The following is a 15,726-nucleotide window of genomic DNA, read 5'->3' on the forward strand; positions in this document are numbered from 1 at the left end:
AAACTGATCCTCCTCTTCCCAAGGTGTATACGTACATCCACAGACCTACACAAAAGTACATACATACAGATACACAAACGTTCACACAAACGCACATATTATGTCAAGCTGCTACCTTTTTGGCCTAGGTCATTTTTTACACTTCGGAGATAATTGAAAAACAAAAACCCGTTCTCAGAACGTGAAAAAATGCACTTTGATAGACCAACATTGCCAGTGCTAAGTAATTTACCGTCCCTCATTAGTACTAATAGTTTGGTTTTTTTAATACAAAATTATGGGATGCGACTAACATAGGTCATTTCATGACTGTGGCCTCTAACGTAGGTCATATTGGGACTAATGTCTCTGATTTAGGCTATTTGCAAAATGACTTGAGCCATTTTTTTTTCTTTTTTCAATTCTGAATGACTTGGAGCATTTTGAAAAGAATTTGACTGAAATGGACTGTTAGATCCAAGACTGAAGGTAGGAAACTTGCCCATGTTTTGACCTGAATCTGACTAAGGCTAGAATGAATGAGAGACGAGACTTAGGCCAAATTTCACGGGAAAATCAATACCACTTTTATTTTAGGCCAAATGCATTTTTAAGATATTCTTTGAAATGGTTAAGAGTGTATTTTTAATGTTACGTCACTCTTTTAAGCAGATGTAATGGAGTCCTGTGGTTTATCAATTGCAGTTTGGCTTAAGTCTGACTCAGGTCAAAAAGGTAGGAGCTTGACGAATGATATACATGTATTTTCCAAAGAATAAACAAGTCAGGACGCATGTTGTATTAAAAACAATATAAAAATGTAATATATTATTTCCCGAATGGTGAAATGTCTACCTTATCTTAAAGATATATAAATATCTTTTAAAGATAAGGAAGAGTAAGACACATGGTGGTTCATTTTCTTGAGATTCCTTTCCCAGTCGAAAAAGTAAAGTTGCACGCTTCGGATATCATCTCTCTATTCCCATCATACATTGTGTTGGGACTGGTCTCCGCTTGACGATAGCTGCTCAACAATCTTCAGAAGACAAAAGATCCTGCAAAGCAAAAGAGATACAGTTCGTATTTGCATTGTTATTTATTTTGTTAATCAAATCATTACGTTATTAAGTTATTTAGGTATTTCCTTTTTTGGTGGGTTTGGATAAATTCTTGATAATAAATCGCTAGCTCTTTACACCATTTCAATAATTAGGATTATTAGTTTCTAGGTTTACCATAGTTTATCTGATTAAGATACTGAGTATAATTTGATCCTAACTATTGAACAAAAAGACTGTTATGCTGCATTTAATTAATGAAGTACCCACATTTAACTTCATCGTCAGAATGTGGAAAGAAACCCGCAACTTTCTTATTGAAGTAGAATGTTCACGTCCCTTTTAAAAATCCGAAAATCAGGCAGCAATATGCATGCTAAAAAATATGCAAATTCGTCTTTCTGATCTTTGTGAGATGGTTCTAAATGTGCTGCAACCTTGCCTTTGGTTTGCTTCTTATCTCATAATTAATAGATGTAATATGTTCCGACAGGAAAATGTGCACAGTGTAGGTGCAATTGTAAAGCAGAATGGAACATTTTTTTCTCCATCTTCAATCATAATTTTGTTTTCTGAGGTTTAAACAGTTGGACATTGTGTCAACAATGAGGCTGACCTCTACATGCCGTTATTCCGTTTGTAGGCGATGACGGCTTGTTCCACTTCCTTCATGTGAGCCAGGTACTGCTTGGCGGAGCTGCACATCACCTTGACCAGGTCGTGAAGGACGTGTTTGGCCTGCTCTTTGTGGTCAATATGGGCGAACCAGGCAACGAACTCCTGCAGCAGGGAAAAGAAAATTGTGAGGTGATGTCTGGAACATAAATTTTTGTAATTTTCATTTTGCTTGTTTTATTTGCATCCCCAAAAGATACAATCTGGATCATCTACGAGTTTTTTTCCAGAGGTGGGGGGGGGGGGGGGGAACAGACAGCAGCAAGCATGTTGTTTGTGACCCAAGATAGACTTCCGTAATATTCTTGCGTGCAGTTTTATTTCTTTTATAATAATATAATATATTGCGTTTTCTGGTCATACCACGTACCCCTAAGCCTGCCCAAATTTTGTTCACGACATGCTTTCAATACTTGGTGATTTACATGAGACTGTGCAATTATTTTCAAATGTATAAAATGCGAATTTGATACCAGTGGAATTCAAAGCTGAAACGCCCCCATGGGGTTTTTGGTTATCTGAAGGTGTAGTTAACAAAATCAATACACCCAAGTATTGTTGAGAAAATGGCTTTTAAATTCAAGATATCTAAGGGAGAGTAAAGTATTTTTTAGTGGTCTGTTATTTTTATCCACTTATATTTCAATAATAATAATGATATACAGTATTTGAATGGCCCAAATTCCAATTCAACAGCAAGCTCTATGCGCTTTGCAGTATTTATTATACCCATGCAGACTTGATGGCATTCTGAAACAATCTCAATTTCCTGGGGAGCACATAATGCAAGCTAATCATGTATAAGCACCAAAAGACTAACATACTAACATGATCTTTTACTGTCTATGGCCGGGTAACATTTCACCTGAGTGAAGTGAGGAAAATTCTTGTAAAATGCCTTTCCCAAGGACACAACGTCTGGCCCTCGACTCGAACCCCTGAAACCGCAACCTAAAGATTACGAGTCCGGTAGCGTAATACTGGGTGCCCATTGTGGATCGGATCGGGTCTGGTCGGCTCTCCCGACTCCCCCGACTCGTTCCCTGAAAATGCGTTTGTTTTTTATGCGACGAGTCTGGTGCGATCGGCATGCACCACGATAGCCCTTCTGCACCGTCAATCTGGCTAGCAAACTGACCCGACCCGACTCGATTCCTAAATGTGCACTTCGTATAGCCAATAGACTACCGACGCCATTCGTATCTTACCTCCATTGAACTGGGGTCAGTCATGTTAGCGTCGTGCTGGCCGAAAGTCATGCCACCAGTAGAGTTGCCACTGAAGGAAACGTTGTTCATTTGTGGCATGTTGCCCATGCCGGCCATTTCTTCTCCGCCATAGCGACCCTCCTTGATCCTGTGAGAGGAAACAAAGCAAGCGTTGTGCTATTTTGTGGTAATAGTATAGTTCTTTTGTATTGTTGTTGCCTTGTCTTGTATGTTTTTTTTAAATTTGATATTCAGCTGTTGTGGTTTTACACAATGGTTATTTACATGGTAGTTGTTAGCTGTGGTGGTGTTTCTAGCGTGGTGGCTATTCTTTTTTTTCTTCTTTTTTTTCTTGTTCGTTTTTTTTTCCTTCTAATTGTGTGCTTTCACCATTGTATTTTATTTCGATGGTGTTGCTGTTCGTGGTGTTTCTAATGGTCGCAACATGTTCGCCTCATGTGATGTATCTGCACCATTTACTTTTTCTCCTTTTATATTATTGAAAGGTTACCTGGATGAGTCGTTTAACTAAGTAAAGGAAGTGAATGGTTTTTAACGCTCTTATCGACACCACGGGTTACTTAATAGGCAGGACGTTTAAATCAAACGTCCCTCTCCGAAATAACCAAGTCAAATGGGCTTATTGTCTTGAAAACTCCACTAAACTCCACAAAGCGTCCCTACTTCAAGAACTTCCAGTCTAGGATTCGAACAAGGGACAACCGCCCCGTAGTTCAGCATAATACCAATGAGCAAACGAAGCAGCCTGAGTCCTTGAAATAGACCGCAATGATCATAGCGTCGATTGGTGAACTCTGACTCCGGCAAAGGCGTGATTGTATTATATTATATAATGAAATTTTGATGCAATATATACATTTTGACAATTCTACATTTTGATTACATTGTAGTTGGAACGATACTAAATTCTCCCCTAAGAATAAAAAAAAGAATGTTTTCAGAGTACAGAAAAAACATAGGGAAGACAGAAATCGTGCATTACAGACATAACATAACATTCCCCCCCTTATCTTATTCCCATCCCACCCGATCTCTTCATCGACCTTTTTTCATCATGCTCCATCTTGTCATCCGTTTTCATCATCCCAAAACATCACTTTATTAGATTTTCTTTCTTTCTTTTCTTTTTTTTCATTCTCATCCAATACCTGCTTCATCTTTTCCCATACCATTTAGTCCCATCTCTTCTTTAATAGGTGTTTGGCGGGTGCTCTGGTGTGGTTCGTTCCTTCTTTCCTGTCAAACACATAATCCTCATCTTTCCTCCTTCTTTTTGTGTTTTTTTTTTCTTCCTGTAACACCTCTTATCTTCGGCACTTATATGACCTAATTGTTATGACATTGCCGTAAAACACTTATTAAGACAAACACGCTTTCTTACCTCATGAAAATGTCCTTGCTGCTGTCACACTGACAGAATTCCAAGAAATGGGCGGAGATGCCGAACATGAACTTCAATTTGCCCTCCATGAACTCCTGGGACATGCTGTGGGGATCAAGAAACGTGTTGCAACAAATAATTTAAACGTGTTTGGCGAACGCTAACGAGAATAAGCAGTTTTGAAATACAGAAGAGAAAATTCTAATGTAAAATTAAAGTCAGCGTTTCTTCCCAAAGTAATGTGATTACATTACCATTCTAAATTTATGTGGTTTCGTATAAAGGGTATATTTATAATTTATATATATTATATATTTATTTATAATATTTATCTGACACCCTCCTCCCCCCCCCCCTCCCTAAAGTACACGCGCGCGAAACATCATGTGAGGTACAAACTACAGTTTATCTCTGTACTAGCCCCGTTTTTGAAATTGTAATGGATACACCGAAACACAACATGTTGCAGGTAAGCATAAAACAAAACTATTAATGAGATAATATTGATATTCCACCAGAAAAAATGTATGGTAACTCCAACATTTCAAAGTTAACATAAAATAAAGCCATTAGTTGTATATAACCTGTAGAGTTTGTCGGTCAACATCTTCTTCATCTTAATCTTCTCCATCTGCTGGTACATTGCCATTTTGGCTTCCTTCTCCTGCATCTCCTTGAAGTGCTGTGAAAAAGAGAGATTTCAATTCTTATTGTGTTTCGGCCTTCGACGTACCTTATAATTATATAATACCAAGTTATTGAATACATAATTCAGTTCATGTGATGATGAATACAACGTTTTGTTTTGGCACCGGCATTGTGATATGAAGGTGCTGTATTCGATCCCCAGAAAGAATTTGGAGAATCTTCTTTCTACACGTATTGAAAGTAATCCGATACTGGATCTTCATAGTGATATTGCAGAAGTAGGTAACATCGAACATCGTTTATCTAGAATATTAATTTGGTCGTTAGAGGAGCTTGAAATAACTCCCTCCCTACACACTCACGCACACACACACACCCACACACACACACACACACACACACACACACACACACACACACACACACACACACACACACACACACACACACACACAAACACACACACACACACACACACACGAATATATTTTCACACATGCACCAAAGAAGAAGAAGAAGAAGAAGAAGAAGAAGAAGAAGAAGAAGAAGAAGAAGAAGAAGAAGAAGAAGAAGAAGAAGAAGAAGAAGAAGAAGAAGAAGAAGAAGAAGAAGAAGAAGAAGAAGAAGAAAAAGAAGAAGAAGAAGAAGAAGAAGAAGAAGAAGAAGAAGAAGAAGAAGAAGAAGAAGAAGAAGAAGGGAGAGAGAGGGAGAGAGAGAGAGAGAGGGGGGGGGGAGCGAGAGAGAGAGAGAGAGAGGGAGGGAGAGCGAGAGAGAGAGAGAGAGAGAGAGAGAGATAAAGAAAAAGAAAGAGAACAAAAATAATTATATAACAATCAATAACACGTAAAATTAATATTACTTTTTTAACAAAGAGGGAATAAAACCTAGAGAAGCAAAACAAAATAAAATGTATTGAAAAGAGAAACATATCCCAGGAAATAAATCTGTTCCAGTTCTCACCTTCATCTGCATGTACTCTTTGAACTTCATCATGGCGTTCTTCATGTACTCTTCGCGCTCCTCTTTCTCCTTGCTGTGCTCCTCCTGACCCTTCAGCCACTCCTTGAACTGTGCGTACATGTCCTCCTTCTGTCAACCGTGCAGGAAGAAGGATAGGGACCCACAGTTAGTCAGTCAGTGAGTCTATTCGTCAGCACATTTATTATAGTCTATTCTTTCTGTTTTTGTATTGCTTCCCTCTTGTCTTTCATTTGACAATTCTTTAAGGACCTAATACACCCATCCGTCCGTCCATCTATCAGTCCATCCATTCATCCGTCCATCCTTCCGCCCATCCTTCCGCCCATCCATTCATCCGCCCATCCATCCATCCATCCATTCATCCGCCCATCCATCCATCCATCCATCCATCCATCCATTCATCCATTCACCCGCCCATCCATCCATTCATTCATCCATCCATCCATCCATTGATCTAACCATTCATTCATCCAGCCATCAACGCACCCATTAAACGGTTGGTCAACCAAAACTTGCTCCTATTCTTCACAAACGTTGTCCTTGTCATAACTGATCAATCCATCACTTTCTTCATCAGCGCACAGTGATAACCCAACCACTATTCCATATGATTATTCATCGTCAAAATAATTTATGCCATTATTTGGGGAAAGTAACAAAGCAACTAACTAAAATACAACAACTAGTACATTTATTCTTCAATCAGTTAAAAGAATGTCTTCAAAATGACTTTCGATTTCATGCATTTGATGGCATTGATTGGCACTTCGTATACTCATTTAACTTTCTCAGTTAGCGGCTACGAGCTTGTTTGTTAATTTCCTTTTTTAAAAACGGTGTCTAGATTGACATAATACTGATGATATGTTCTGTAGGGTGTCCCCGTAGTTTGAACCAAATGTTACCAAACGAGAAAAAAAACAGACTATAAGGAACGATTATTGTCGTTTACATAATCACAATTTGCATTCCGTCTCTTATCCAAAAAAAGTTTTGACAGTTCATTTTGTTTAAATATTGTTCAATTTTTTTCTACTGTTTTTAATGATAGCTGCAAAATGACTTACCTCTCCTTCACCTCCTTCCTTCTTTTCGCCCGATGGTTTCTGTTCGCCCCATTGTTTCATCTTATCTTCCCATTCCTTCATATCACCCCATGGTTTCTTCTCACCCCATGGTTTCTGCTCGCCCCATTGTTTCATCTTATCTTCCCATTCCTTCATATCACCCCATTGTTGCTTCTCGCCCCATGGTTTCTTCTCGCCCCATTGTTTCATATTATCTTCCCATTCCTTCATATCACCCCATGGTTTCTTCTCGCCCCAATCCTTCTTTTCTTCCATACCACCCCATGCCTTGTCTTCTCCTTCGCCTCCCCACGCCTTGCCTTTGTCCCCCCATCCCTTCTCTTTCATTTCCTTCTCCATATCTTCCCACATTGCCATGAATTGTCCACCAAAGACTGCTGGAAGCACCAGCAAAAGGATAGCGACTTGCTTCATGGTTGGCGGCTGCGGAAAACAGGAGAGAACATAATTATTACATGCAAATGGGTTGAGTGATAACTGATAAAGTGTGTATTTTTTATCTTTAAAAAAAATGTATGTGTTTCAAGCCCCATTTATTAGGAGGTAAGCTTCCGTCCCTATCAGTTAGAAGACCAAAAGACTCGATGAAAAATTATCCCCACTCGGGAATTGAAATCGGGTCTCCTGCAGTTCTCCTCCATGAGACAGTAAAGCCTGTATTAGCTGAGTGATACTAATGGTCATACTTATTGGCCACAGGGTGACTGAGATGGCAGGGTCGTCTTCATACGCTTGGAAAAGGAAAGTTTGATTCCTATATTATATTCTTTACCATGTAACAGTGCATTTTATGGAGAACCTTGGTCCGTCTACTAGGAGAGACAGGGAAACAGTTGAAGCGGCGACCGCCTTGCAATGAGCTAAATTAGTTTGAAGAGGCCGTTTTGATTATGGCTCAGCTTTTAAATAGACCTCTTAAGTCTTTATATTTATTTTCTGCAATTTTCTTTTGTGGCCCTTGCAACACCTGTATCTAATCGTATCGTTTTGTCTCATGTCCTGATGAAAGACATTCAAAGGTAACATCGGCAGTCCAGTGGCTAGGCTACTGGACATGTGGTTGTGAAAGTGCAGGTTTGAGGGTTTGAGCCTCACCTCGGTCTGACGTTGTGTCCTAGGGGAATGCACTTTTCATAAATTTCTCATTTTGGCTCTGTCCTTTCCGAGATGGACATTCAACTCGTTCAGCCTATACCGCTTGACATTTCATATTATGTTTAGTGTTATAGTAAAGTTTAAGTTAAGGTGAACCTAATAGTCTTCCATCCCTTCAGCTGCCAGGCCAAGGCCTCTCTCAAGTACTCAATCGGAGGTGTTGGACTGATAAAGAACATATTAAGAAAATGTAGTATAAATACGTGACTACGTCATTGAGAGAGAATAGAAATAATATGATCTGTGGCAGCGTGGTGGAGTCAGGCGCTTATTAATTTTTTTTAATCGAAGAAATCTACGTTTCCTCCCATTAAGCAGAATTTTATTAAAGTTTTGTTTGTTTGTTTTTTGTCAAGGGGCTCAGCATTTTTAGTTCTGTCTCAAACCACAGCGTGGACTTTTACTGCAAAGCGCTAATCATAGGCTCAAAACAAGTACATGTATTGCAATCCTTGGATGCCACAATTTAGGAAGGCACTAAACGTTAACGGCTGTTATCTAGCTATGTTTACCTCTGATACTGCGTTACCTCAGAATTACAAACATTTATCTGACATTTTTGGCCGTTTGAGTAACTTGTACCATGAACGCAAATCCAATGATCTACCATCTGCTCTGTCAAAATCGTAACAATAAAATTCCGAGTGGTTATTAATAAGCTGTTCAAAGAATATCATTTTTTTAAAAGCTTGATTGTAAACCTGAAACATTTTTACGTTAAATTTCTCAAAAACTAGGTAGTCTGCACATAGAAATTTCTCATTCTGGGGTAGCGACTAGGAGACCACCATTTTCTTTGATGTTAATAGTTCAAGATACATGGGTATTTGTTCATCAAAAGCAAAGACAAATGAAGAAGCTTCTAGGTGATACCAAAAAAACCATTTGCCCCAAAATTGACGAGATTCTGATCCTACGGCGTCGTGACACACAATAATTATTGTTAGTGTGACTTCGATGTGGCAATTTTGGTACATTTTTCCTAATTTCAACCTCGATGGAATTTGCAATTAGATCTTTTTTTAAATGATGTTTTCAAAATGTATTGTTTGGGTTTTGATTTGAGTACGGAGAAGTAAATTGACACATAACGGTCACACTATGGGGCTGGAAAGAAACAAAACTCTTTAAAAAAACCCAGAAGGAAAGTGAAGAAGAAGGACCTACCAGTAAGACCTTTCAATCTCCCACAAAGTGGTATTAATAACATGTTATATATCTTTAGAACATTGTATCTTTGCATTTTATTTTTGGGAGTGCTAATGATGACACAACGTGGCAAGCAACATACTACAGAGATAGTGCGACCTACACTTTATTACAGTACCAGTGCAGTGGTACTACACACATAGTGGTACCTAAACTTCATTACAGTCCCGTTGCAGTGTTCTAGCCCCCGCGCCCCGCACTCTGCGACAATTTCACGCACTGTTCATCTGTTATATTATATGACGTTACTTGAGAAAATTGCCTGATTTAAATCGTCACAGCCTTGCGACGAAAGGATTTTTTTTTTCGTAATAGTGTTCCCACAGAGCTTAATGCCAACCATTATAATAAATGTTAGTGACTGCTTGGAGTTATATGAAAACATAACCTGTGTTAACTTGTGACCACAAAGACATTACATTGTTAAATAAAAACAGGTTTTTTTCCTTTTTCGTTTGTGGAAAAAAAGGGGGAGGGGGTCACATTGTAAAGGATAATCACGATCTGAAACTAAGTAGTTTTGGAAAAGAGAAAAACAAATCATAGAAAGATGTTGGAGGAAGTTGGATGGGTAGGGGAGTCTTTTTATTCAGTTAGTGGCGTAGGCAGGATGAGGAAGGGGAAAAAAGAGGGGGACGGAGACAGGGTATGAGTTACTTGATGCCATTGTTTGCAGCAATCAAGATATCTACTTTGCCAACCACGATCGTTTACGCTCCCTGTGAAAGCAATGACATCATTCTTTCCACTCTGATGACAGACATTTGGTGGTTTCAATAGAAGGTTCGTGTGCGGAGGTAATTGGTGAGAGCTCTGTAGCTGCGCGCTGCACACAGAGAGGACAAACATACCCTTATTTGCTCGGAGCTTCCCCGCTAACCCACATATCTACACAGCCCGAGGAATTCACTCGGAGCATGGGTCCATCCGACCATCGGCGTCACATTTTCCTCCACCCCACACGCCCTATCATTGCCTGGCTATCCTCACCTATAATTTTCCGTCGCCGTTGCTCTGTGGCCCTTGGTGTGTACTTTTTACCTGACGATGTCGCATCTATTACTGAGTGTCTTGGGTTTCTAAAATGTCAAATTTAAGTGAGTTTTTTTTTACTTTCGTATTCTTTCTGTGGGAGGCTTTCACATCTTTAGAACAACTCTCATTCCAGGCAATTATCTTTTATTACCACTGTTTTTCTTTCAGGATACATACAGTGTTATTCACAGTTAAGCGCATGCTACTATCATTAAAATAAATCCACCGTTGTTTATCTTAGTTACAGCCTTCCCCCCCCCCTACCTCGTTCAAATAAAAAGAGAAATCTAAAAAATTAAGTAACGAACAGTAGACAACAGAAAGGAGAAAAATTCTTTTGAAAAAAATTAACAATTAAGCTTTTCCGATACCTACAACACCTCCACTGTTTCCACTTTTCGATATTTCAATTACTTTTGCAAAACACTTAAAGTTGATGACGTTATTAGTGATAACCTTTTTTCTACGACTCCTGCTAGTAAAAAGCGACTAGTATAGTAGTAGTCGTGAGACTGCGGAATCTTGGGTTCGAGGCACAGCTTAGTTCGACGTTTCGACCTATCGGAGATGTACACTACATTCGGAGGTGCCACCACATAAACAAGCTTATATTGTTACAGGGGACGTTAATTCTATACAGTTATGAGCTAAAGTTTGAGGCTGAGTTTACCATAAGTGGGGATAGTTTGAAATGCATATCAATAAACTTCTATTCCTTCTTTTTTAATAAAGGATTTGAAGTTTGCAAAGGAAGTGATATCATACTCAAAAAAAAATAAAAAAAAAAATAATGCCAATCTTTATTTCTAGGTGATGGTCAAATTACATAATACATGAGAAGTGAACACGTGTTGAAAAGGTAACATTGCTGTTTAGACATAAGGTATCAAAACATGAAACTTGTTTACTCTTTAAAATCAAAGTGTTTATAACATTCAACTTGGTCTTATCGTATCTACAATAGAGTGCCCAGCAGTACACTGCGACGTAGCAGTAACCTCCCTATACCCTTTTCCAAGAGGAATGACATAGTAAACCATACGTAAAAATATAAGTCTTGGTATTAAGACTTAACAACCCCTATCAACACTTTTATTTAGTTAAGAGGCAGCACTTCTGAATTCAACCTCTGTCCCCGATGGGACCAGGTCATTTGACCTGATAACTTTAAAAACTCTACCAAACAACCTGATTTTAGGACCACATAGTCTGGGATTCAAACCTTTGTAGTCCGGCATGATACCAACTGAGCTAACGGAGAACCCTATTGCAAACTATGATATAGAAACACATGGCCATGCACAGTCCATTCAGTGTAACCAGCTGCCTGAATGATTTTAAATGTGTCGATGTTAACGTAAAATCCATGCAACCATTCACACACACAAAAGTTGAGATGTTAGTAGAGTACGTCGAAAACGGACCACAAGTGACGCTGTCCAACTTAAACGCAATCTGTGCTCGCAGTAAAGATCCTTTGTGTCGAAATAAAAAAAAAAATAACTATGCAACTCAAATCATAGTGAAAAGAGATGGGAAAACTAATAAATTGTCGTTAATTAATCATTATTTTAAAACACACCAAAAACAGTCACTGCCTGAGGGTACGCAACAACAACAAAATGTCTCAACAACATTTCGAAAAAAAACAACCAAAAAAGAAAAATCAGTTACCTGTTGGGCAGAACCAATTTCTATGTGAAAAAGGAGAACAGAGAAGTTTGAGCCGGGCTGGCCAAATATGAATGCGTCTCATCTTGCTGACTGTTTTATATATCTTGTCACACCGGCCCACGTGACCAGCCAGTCGCCACGCCCATTTCTGACGGATTGAGTTTATGAGATTTTAGATGTAATAGATATACAGAGAGGGGAGGGGGTAGAGATAGATTGAGAGAGAGAGAGGAGGGGGAAAGGGGTGGGCAGAGACAGTGGAGAAAGTAAGAGACAGACAGAGAGAAATGGGTGAGAGATAGAGAGAGAGGGTGGGGAGTGAAAGAGAGAGAGAGAGTGAGGTAGAGATTCCGAGAGAGAGAGAGAAAGAGAGAAAGAGAGGGAGGGAGAGAGAGAGAGGGGAGGGGGGCGAGGAAATGGGGGAGTGGGGCGGGGGAGTGAGCAAGAAAGAAGCAAAGAAAGTGGTGGGTGGTGGGGGAGATCGAACGAGAAGTTTCAGTGCGCATTTCAGACGTTTAGTTATTTCTTCGATGGAACGATTGCGAAAGGGGGACAGGGTTCAATCCGTAGGCCAAGCTTTATGTTGGTAGGCCTAGTTTGTATTTGCATGTATTCAAATGTCATTCAGTCGAGTTTTATTGAATTAGGAATTTCTTTCTTTACTCAGTCCTGGGTTTACGCGTGATTTCCACGTCTGAGGTCGAAAACACCCTCAAATGGAGAGCACATAAGGGCCTCTGGAGTGAACCACAGAGAATCTGAGGTCTCTGAATAGCATTGAATTTTTTTTCCGTTGTAAGCGTCTTTCTTCTTTACCTTTCTTTTTGCTCAATTTTTCTTACATATATTATTTTCCCTCTTTACAAGTACACACTGTAACGTGTTTATATAATGAAAAACGTGTCTGCCGCGACATGACGGCTAAAAATAATCTCAAGTATCGTCCTGCATATTCACCCAATGGCATGCAAAAACGACACAAATTCCTTTTTAAATTTTAATTTAAAATGTCCATGCATTTCTCGACTCAACAATGATTAGCAGAGAGTAGAAAGTGTTAGGACATTTCGAGGATTCTTTTTTTTGGGGGGGGGGGGGGAGGAGAGAGATCGGGTTTGTTTGTTTTTGCTTTTCAAATCTTGTGACATGTTCATCTTTTACTGAGGAATTATACTGGAGTGAGTTCTTGACCCCTTTTATTTGCTTTTTAAAATATTTATCACATCTTACTATTACATTGCCTACCCGTCAACACAGTTTTGGAGAGAAAAATTATGGAGCTTAGTTACAGATCTACTACAAAATACAAGCACGGAGAAGGCCTAAGAATTGGATTCTATTCATTAAAAATTACCACTCCTGAGTTAGGAAGTTATTAATCAGTAAACCCTCCGCCCCCCCCCCCCCTCCCTCACTATGTCTGCTGGAACATTGCATTTTTCTCAGCCCTTTTTGGCTCAAGCAGACAGCCTCGAAGAAGCCTGCTTTTTAAATTATATATTATATTATTGTTATTTCGATTGGGGGCGTAGCACATCTGCAACTATAACAAGGTTACAACACTTCTACTATTTGTCTATTACAGCAAATGCAGCAAACCTGCACTTATCACAACAAGGCATGGGACAAGAGGGCGAGGATCCAGCTGTTGCTGGAGCGATAACAACAGCAACAATAACAACAACAACAACAACAACAACAACAACAACAACCACAACAATAGCAACAACAATAGCAACAACAACAGCAACAACTCGTTTCTCAAAACTTATATTTCTTTAGATTATTTATTTTAGTCATGGAACTGATCTGTGAGGAAAGTTCTCTAAAGTGTTGGGGCGTAAAATGGACTCTGTAGCTGTCTGGTACGTGTACTTCTCTTCAACTACTCGCTACCTGAAAAATACAAAACGTCACGAGGTCAGAAACAAAATGCTGTGTCTGCTCAATCAAAATCGTAAGATTATTCGAAGTCGTTATCAATGTATTCAAAGAAGTGCATTTGAAAAAGCTTTAAATGTTGTAAAACTCGAAATTTATAATAAGTCAAATTTCTGAACACTAGGTATTTATCAGACAGAACTTTGTAATTCTGAGGTACCGCAGCGTGCTGTCGGACTTGTTCTAACAACCACGCGTATGAAACATCCACCAGTACAAATGGTTGCCTGCCCTTTGTTTCCTAGCATATTTATCTATTAAGGGGGGGGGGGGGGGAGGGCTACACCTGGAGGCTATCTCGCCTATTACTTGACCAAATTTTACCAAATTTCACACATATAACAAGCATAGTATGGAGTCTTAAAATCCGCTATCAAATTTGAGAAAAAAGTTTTGTTTCCATGGATACGCCGCCATATTGGATTTTATTGACATGACTTACGTAATGAAAACCGCACTTATCGCTCATGGAAATTGATTGTTTTTTTGTATGCGTGTTCACAAACATTAGATCTAAAGATTAGTCTGTTGTTTTTTTCCTAATCGAATTAGAAAATTTTTAATGAATTTTTTCCTGAGGTAGCATTCAAGTTTGCGAAATTCCACTCCAGACACCACCAACAAAAATCTATTCCATATATCAAAAATTCAACAGACATATTTTTAGTATTACCTCTTCCCTTCATTCTGTGAAAATGTCATGAAGATTGGATGAAAATGAGTTATTCAAAAAAGTATAGAGAAAAGTAGCATTTTGAGAAAACGGCCGGTAAAGAAAAAGAAAATACTGACTTTTTCAGGAAATGGCGGTTACAAACATGCCCGGTATGGGAGAAAATACGGTTTTGGGGGGTTCTTATGCCATGAAATAGTTGTAGGAGAGGCTGAGGAGGCTAAAAATGCCTACAACTCAAATTCCATGATTTTGAACCGAATTTTGATTTTGGGGGTGTAGCCCTCCCCCCCCCCCCTTAAATATTATGTTTAATGACATGATATGTATAATGACATTGTCAAAGACAGCCACAAAGATGAAATGACAGTGTGTAGCAGTCTTAGTCAATTTCGACTGTATAACAGTTTCATCGCATGGTTCTATATTATAAGTTACACACAGCTAGAATTCTTATTAGCTCTGGGTTTTTACGGCTGAAACAAGGCCATCCTAAGCACGAGCATCACTGCTGCTGCTTAGTCATCGCCGTAGGATCCACTTAATAATCAAAGCGTTGATTTATTTGCCACGGTGTTATCTTCTTTCTCCTCGTCGGCGTCCTGCACCACCCACACACCTTTTCCCAGGCACTTGTCAGGCACATCTACAGTGTCAGCGCCTACTGCTGGAGTTTTATTATAAAAGCCAGTATAATAATGTCCATTTTTTGACGGAATTGAGTTGTCGATGCCATCTGATAATTCAAAACGTGGTACACATGTTTGCCTTGGTCTTGTATCGATATCTTGATGAATAAGACATGGAAAGTGTTTTGAGGATATTCAAAGCAACTGACTGTTGAAGAGCAACAATGTGTTCTTTTTTGCTCTCCTGGACGAAAAAGGATATACTTGTACTATCTTTTAAATTAAAACTCTAGTCATTTTTTTGTCTTGGCTATGGGGTCCGCAGGAATGTCTGACCTCTTTACCTAAAAAGGCCACTCTTCAGCCGT

At 39.1% G+C, this 15,726-nt stretch overlaps 1 protein-coding gene across 1 annotated transcript; it reads right to left on the minus strand.

The window, feature by feature from the left end:
- Positions 1 to 776: 776 nt before the first annotated feature.
- LOC101853948 (prothoracicostatic peptide) lies at positions 777 to 12,201 on the minus strand. The gene is made up of 8 exons (XM_005101731.3): positions 12,116 to 12,201; positions 7,022 to 7,465; positions 5,934 to 6,062; positions 4,910 to 5,007; positions 4,326 to 4,430; positions 2,924 to 3,071; positions 1,657 to 1,820; positions 777 to 1,037 (listed from the first exon to the last, which is right to left on the minus strand). Exons 2-7 carry the CDS (start codon positions 7,454 to 7,456, stop codon positions 1,659 to 1,661), a joined length of 1,077 nt encoding a protein of 358 aa, XP_005101788.1. The 5' UTR covers positions 7,457 to 7,465; positions 12,116 to 12,201; the 3' UTR covers positions 777 to 1,037; positions 1,657 to 1,658.
- Between the last annotated feature and the right edge of the window lie 3,525 nt (positions 12,202 to 15,726).

The sequence above is a fragment of the Aplysia californica genome, unplaced genomic scaffold, assembly GCF_000002075.1.
Source record: "Aplysia californica isolate F4 #8 unplaced genomic scaffold, AplCal3.0 scaffold00296, whole genome shotgun sequence".
In the NCBI taxonomy this organism is placed as follows: Eukaryota; Metazoa; Mollusca; class Gastropoda; order Aplysiida; family Aplysiidae; genus Aplysia; species Aplysia californica.

What these genes read in the sequence shown, in the direction of transcription:
- LOC101853948 (XM_005101731.3), bottom strand. Translation starts at nt 7,456, where the DNA reads ATGAAGCAAGTCGCTATCCTTTTGCTGGTGCTTCCAGCAGTCTTTGGT. An exon ending in AGCAAGGACATTTTCATGAG is followed by an intron (nt 3,072 to 4,325) that starts GTAAGAAAGCGT and finishes TTCCTCTCACAG; the next exon opens with GATCAAGGAGGGTCGCTATG. An exon ending in CTGACCCCAGTTCAATGGAG is followed by an intron (nt 1,821 to 2,923) that starts GTAAGATACGAA and finishes TCCCTGCTGCAG; the next exon opens with GAGTTCGTTGCCTGGTTCGC.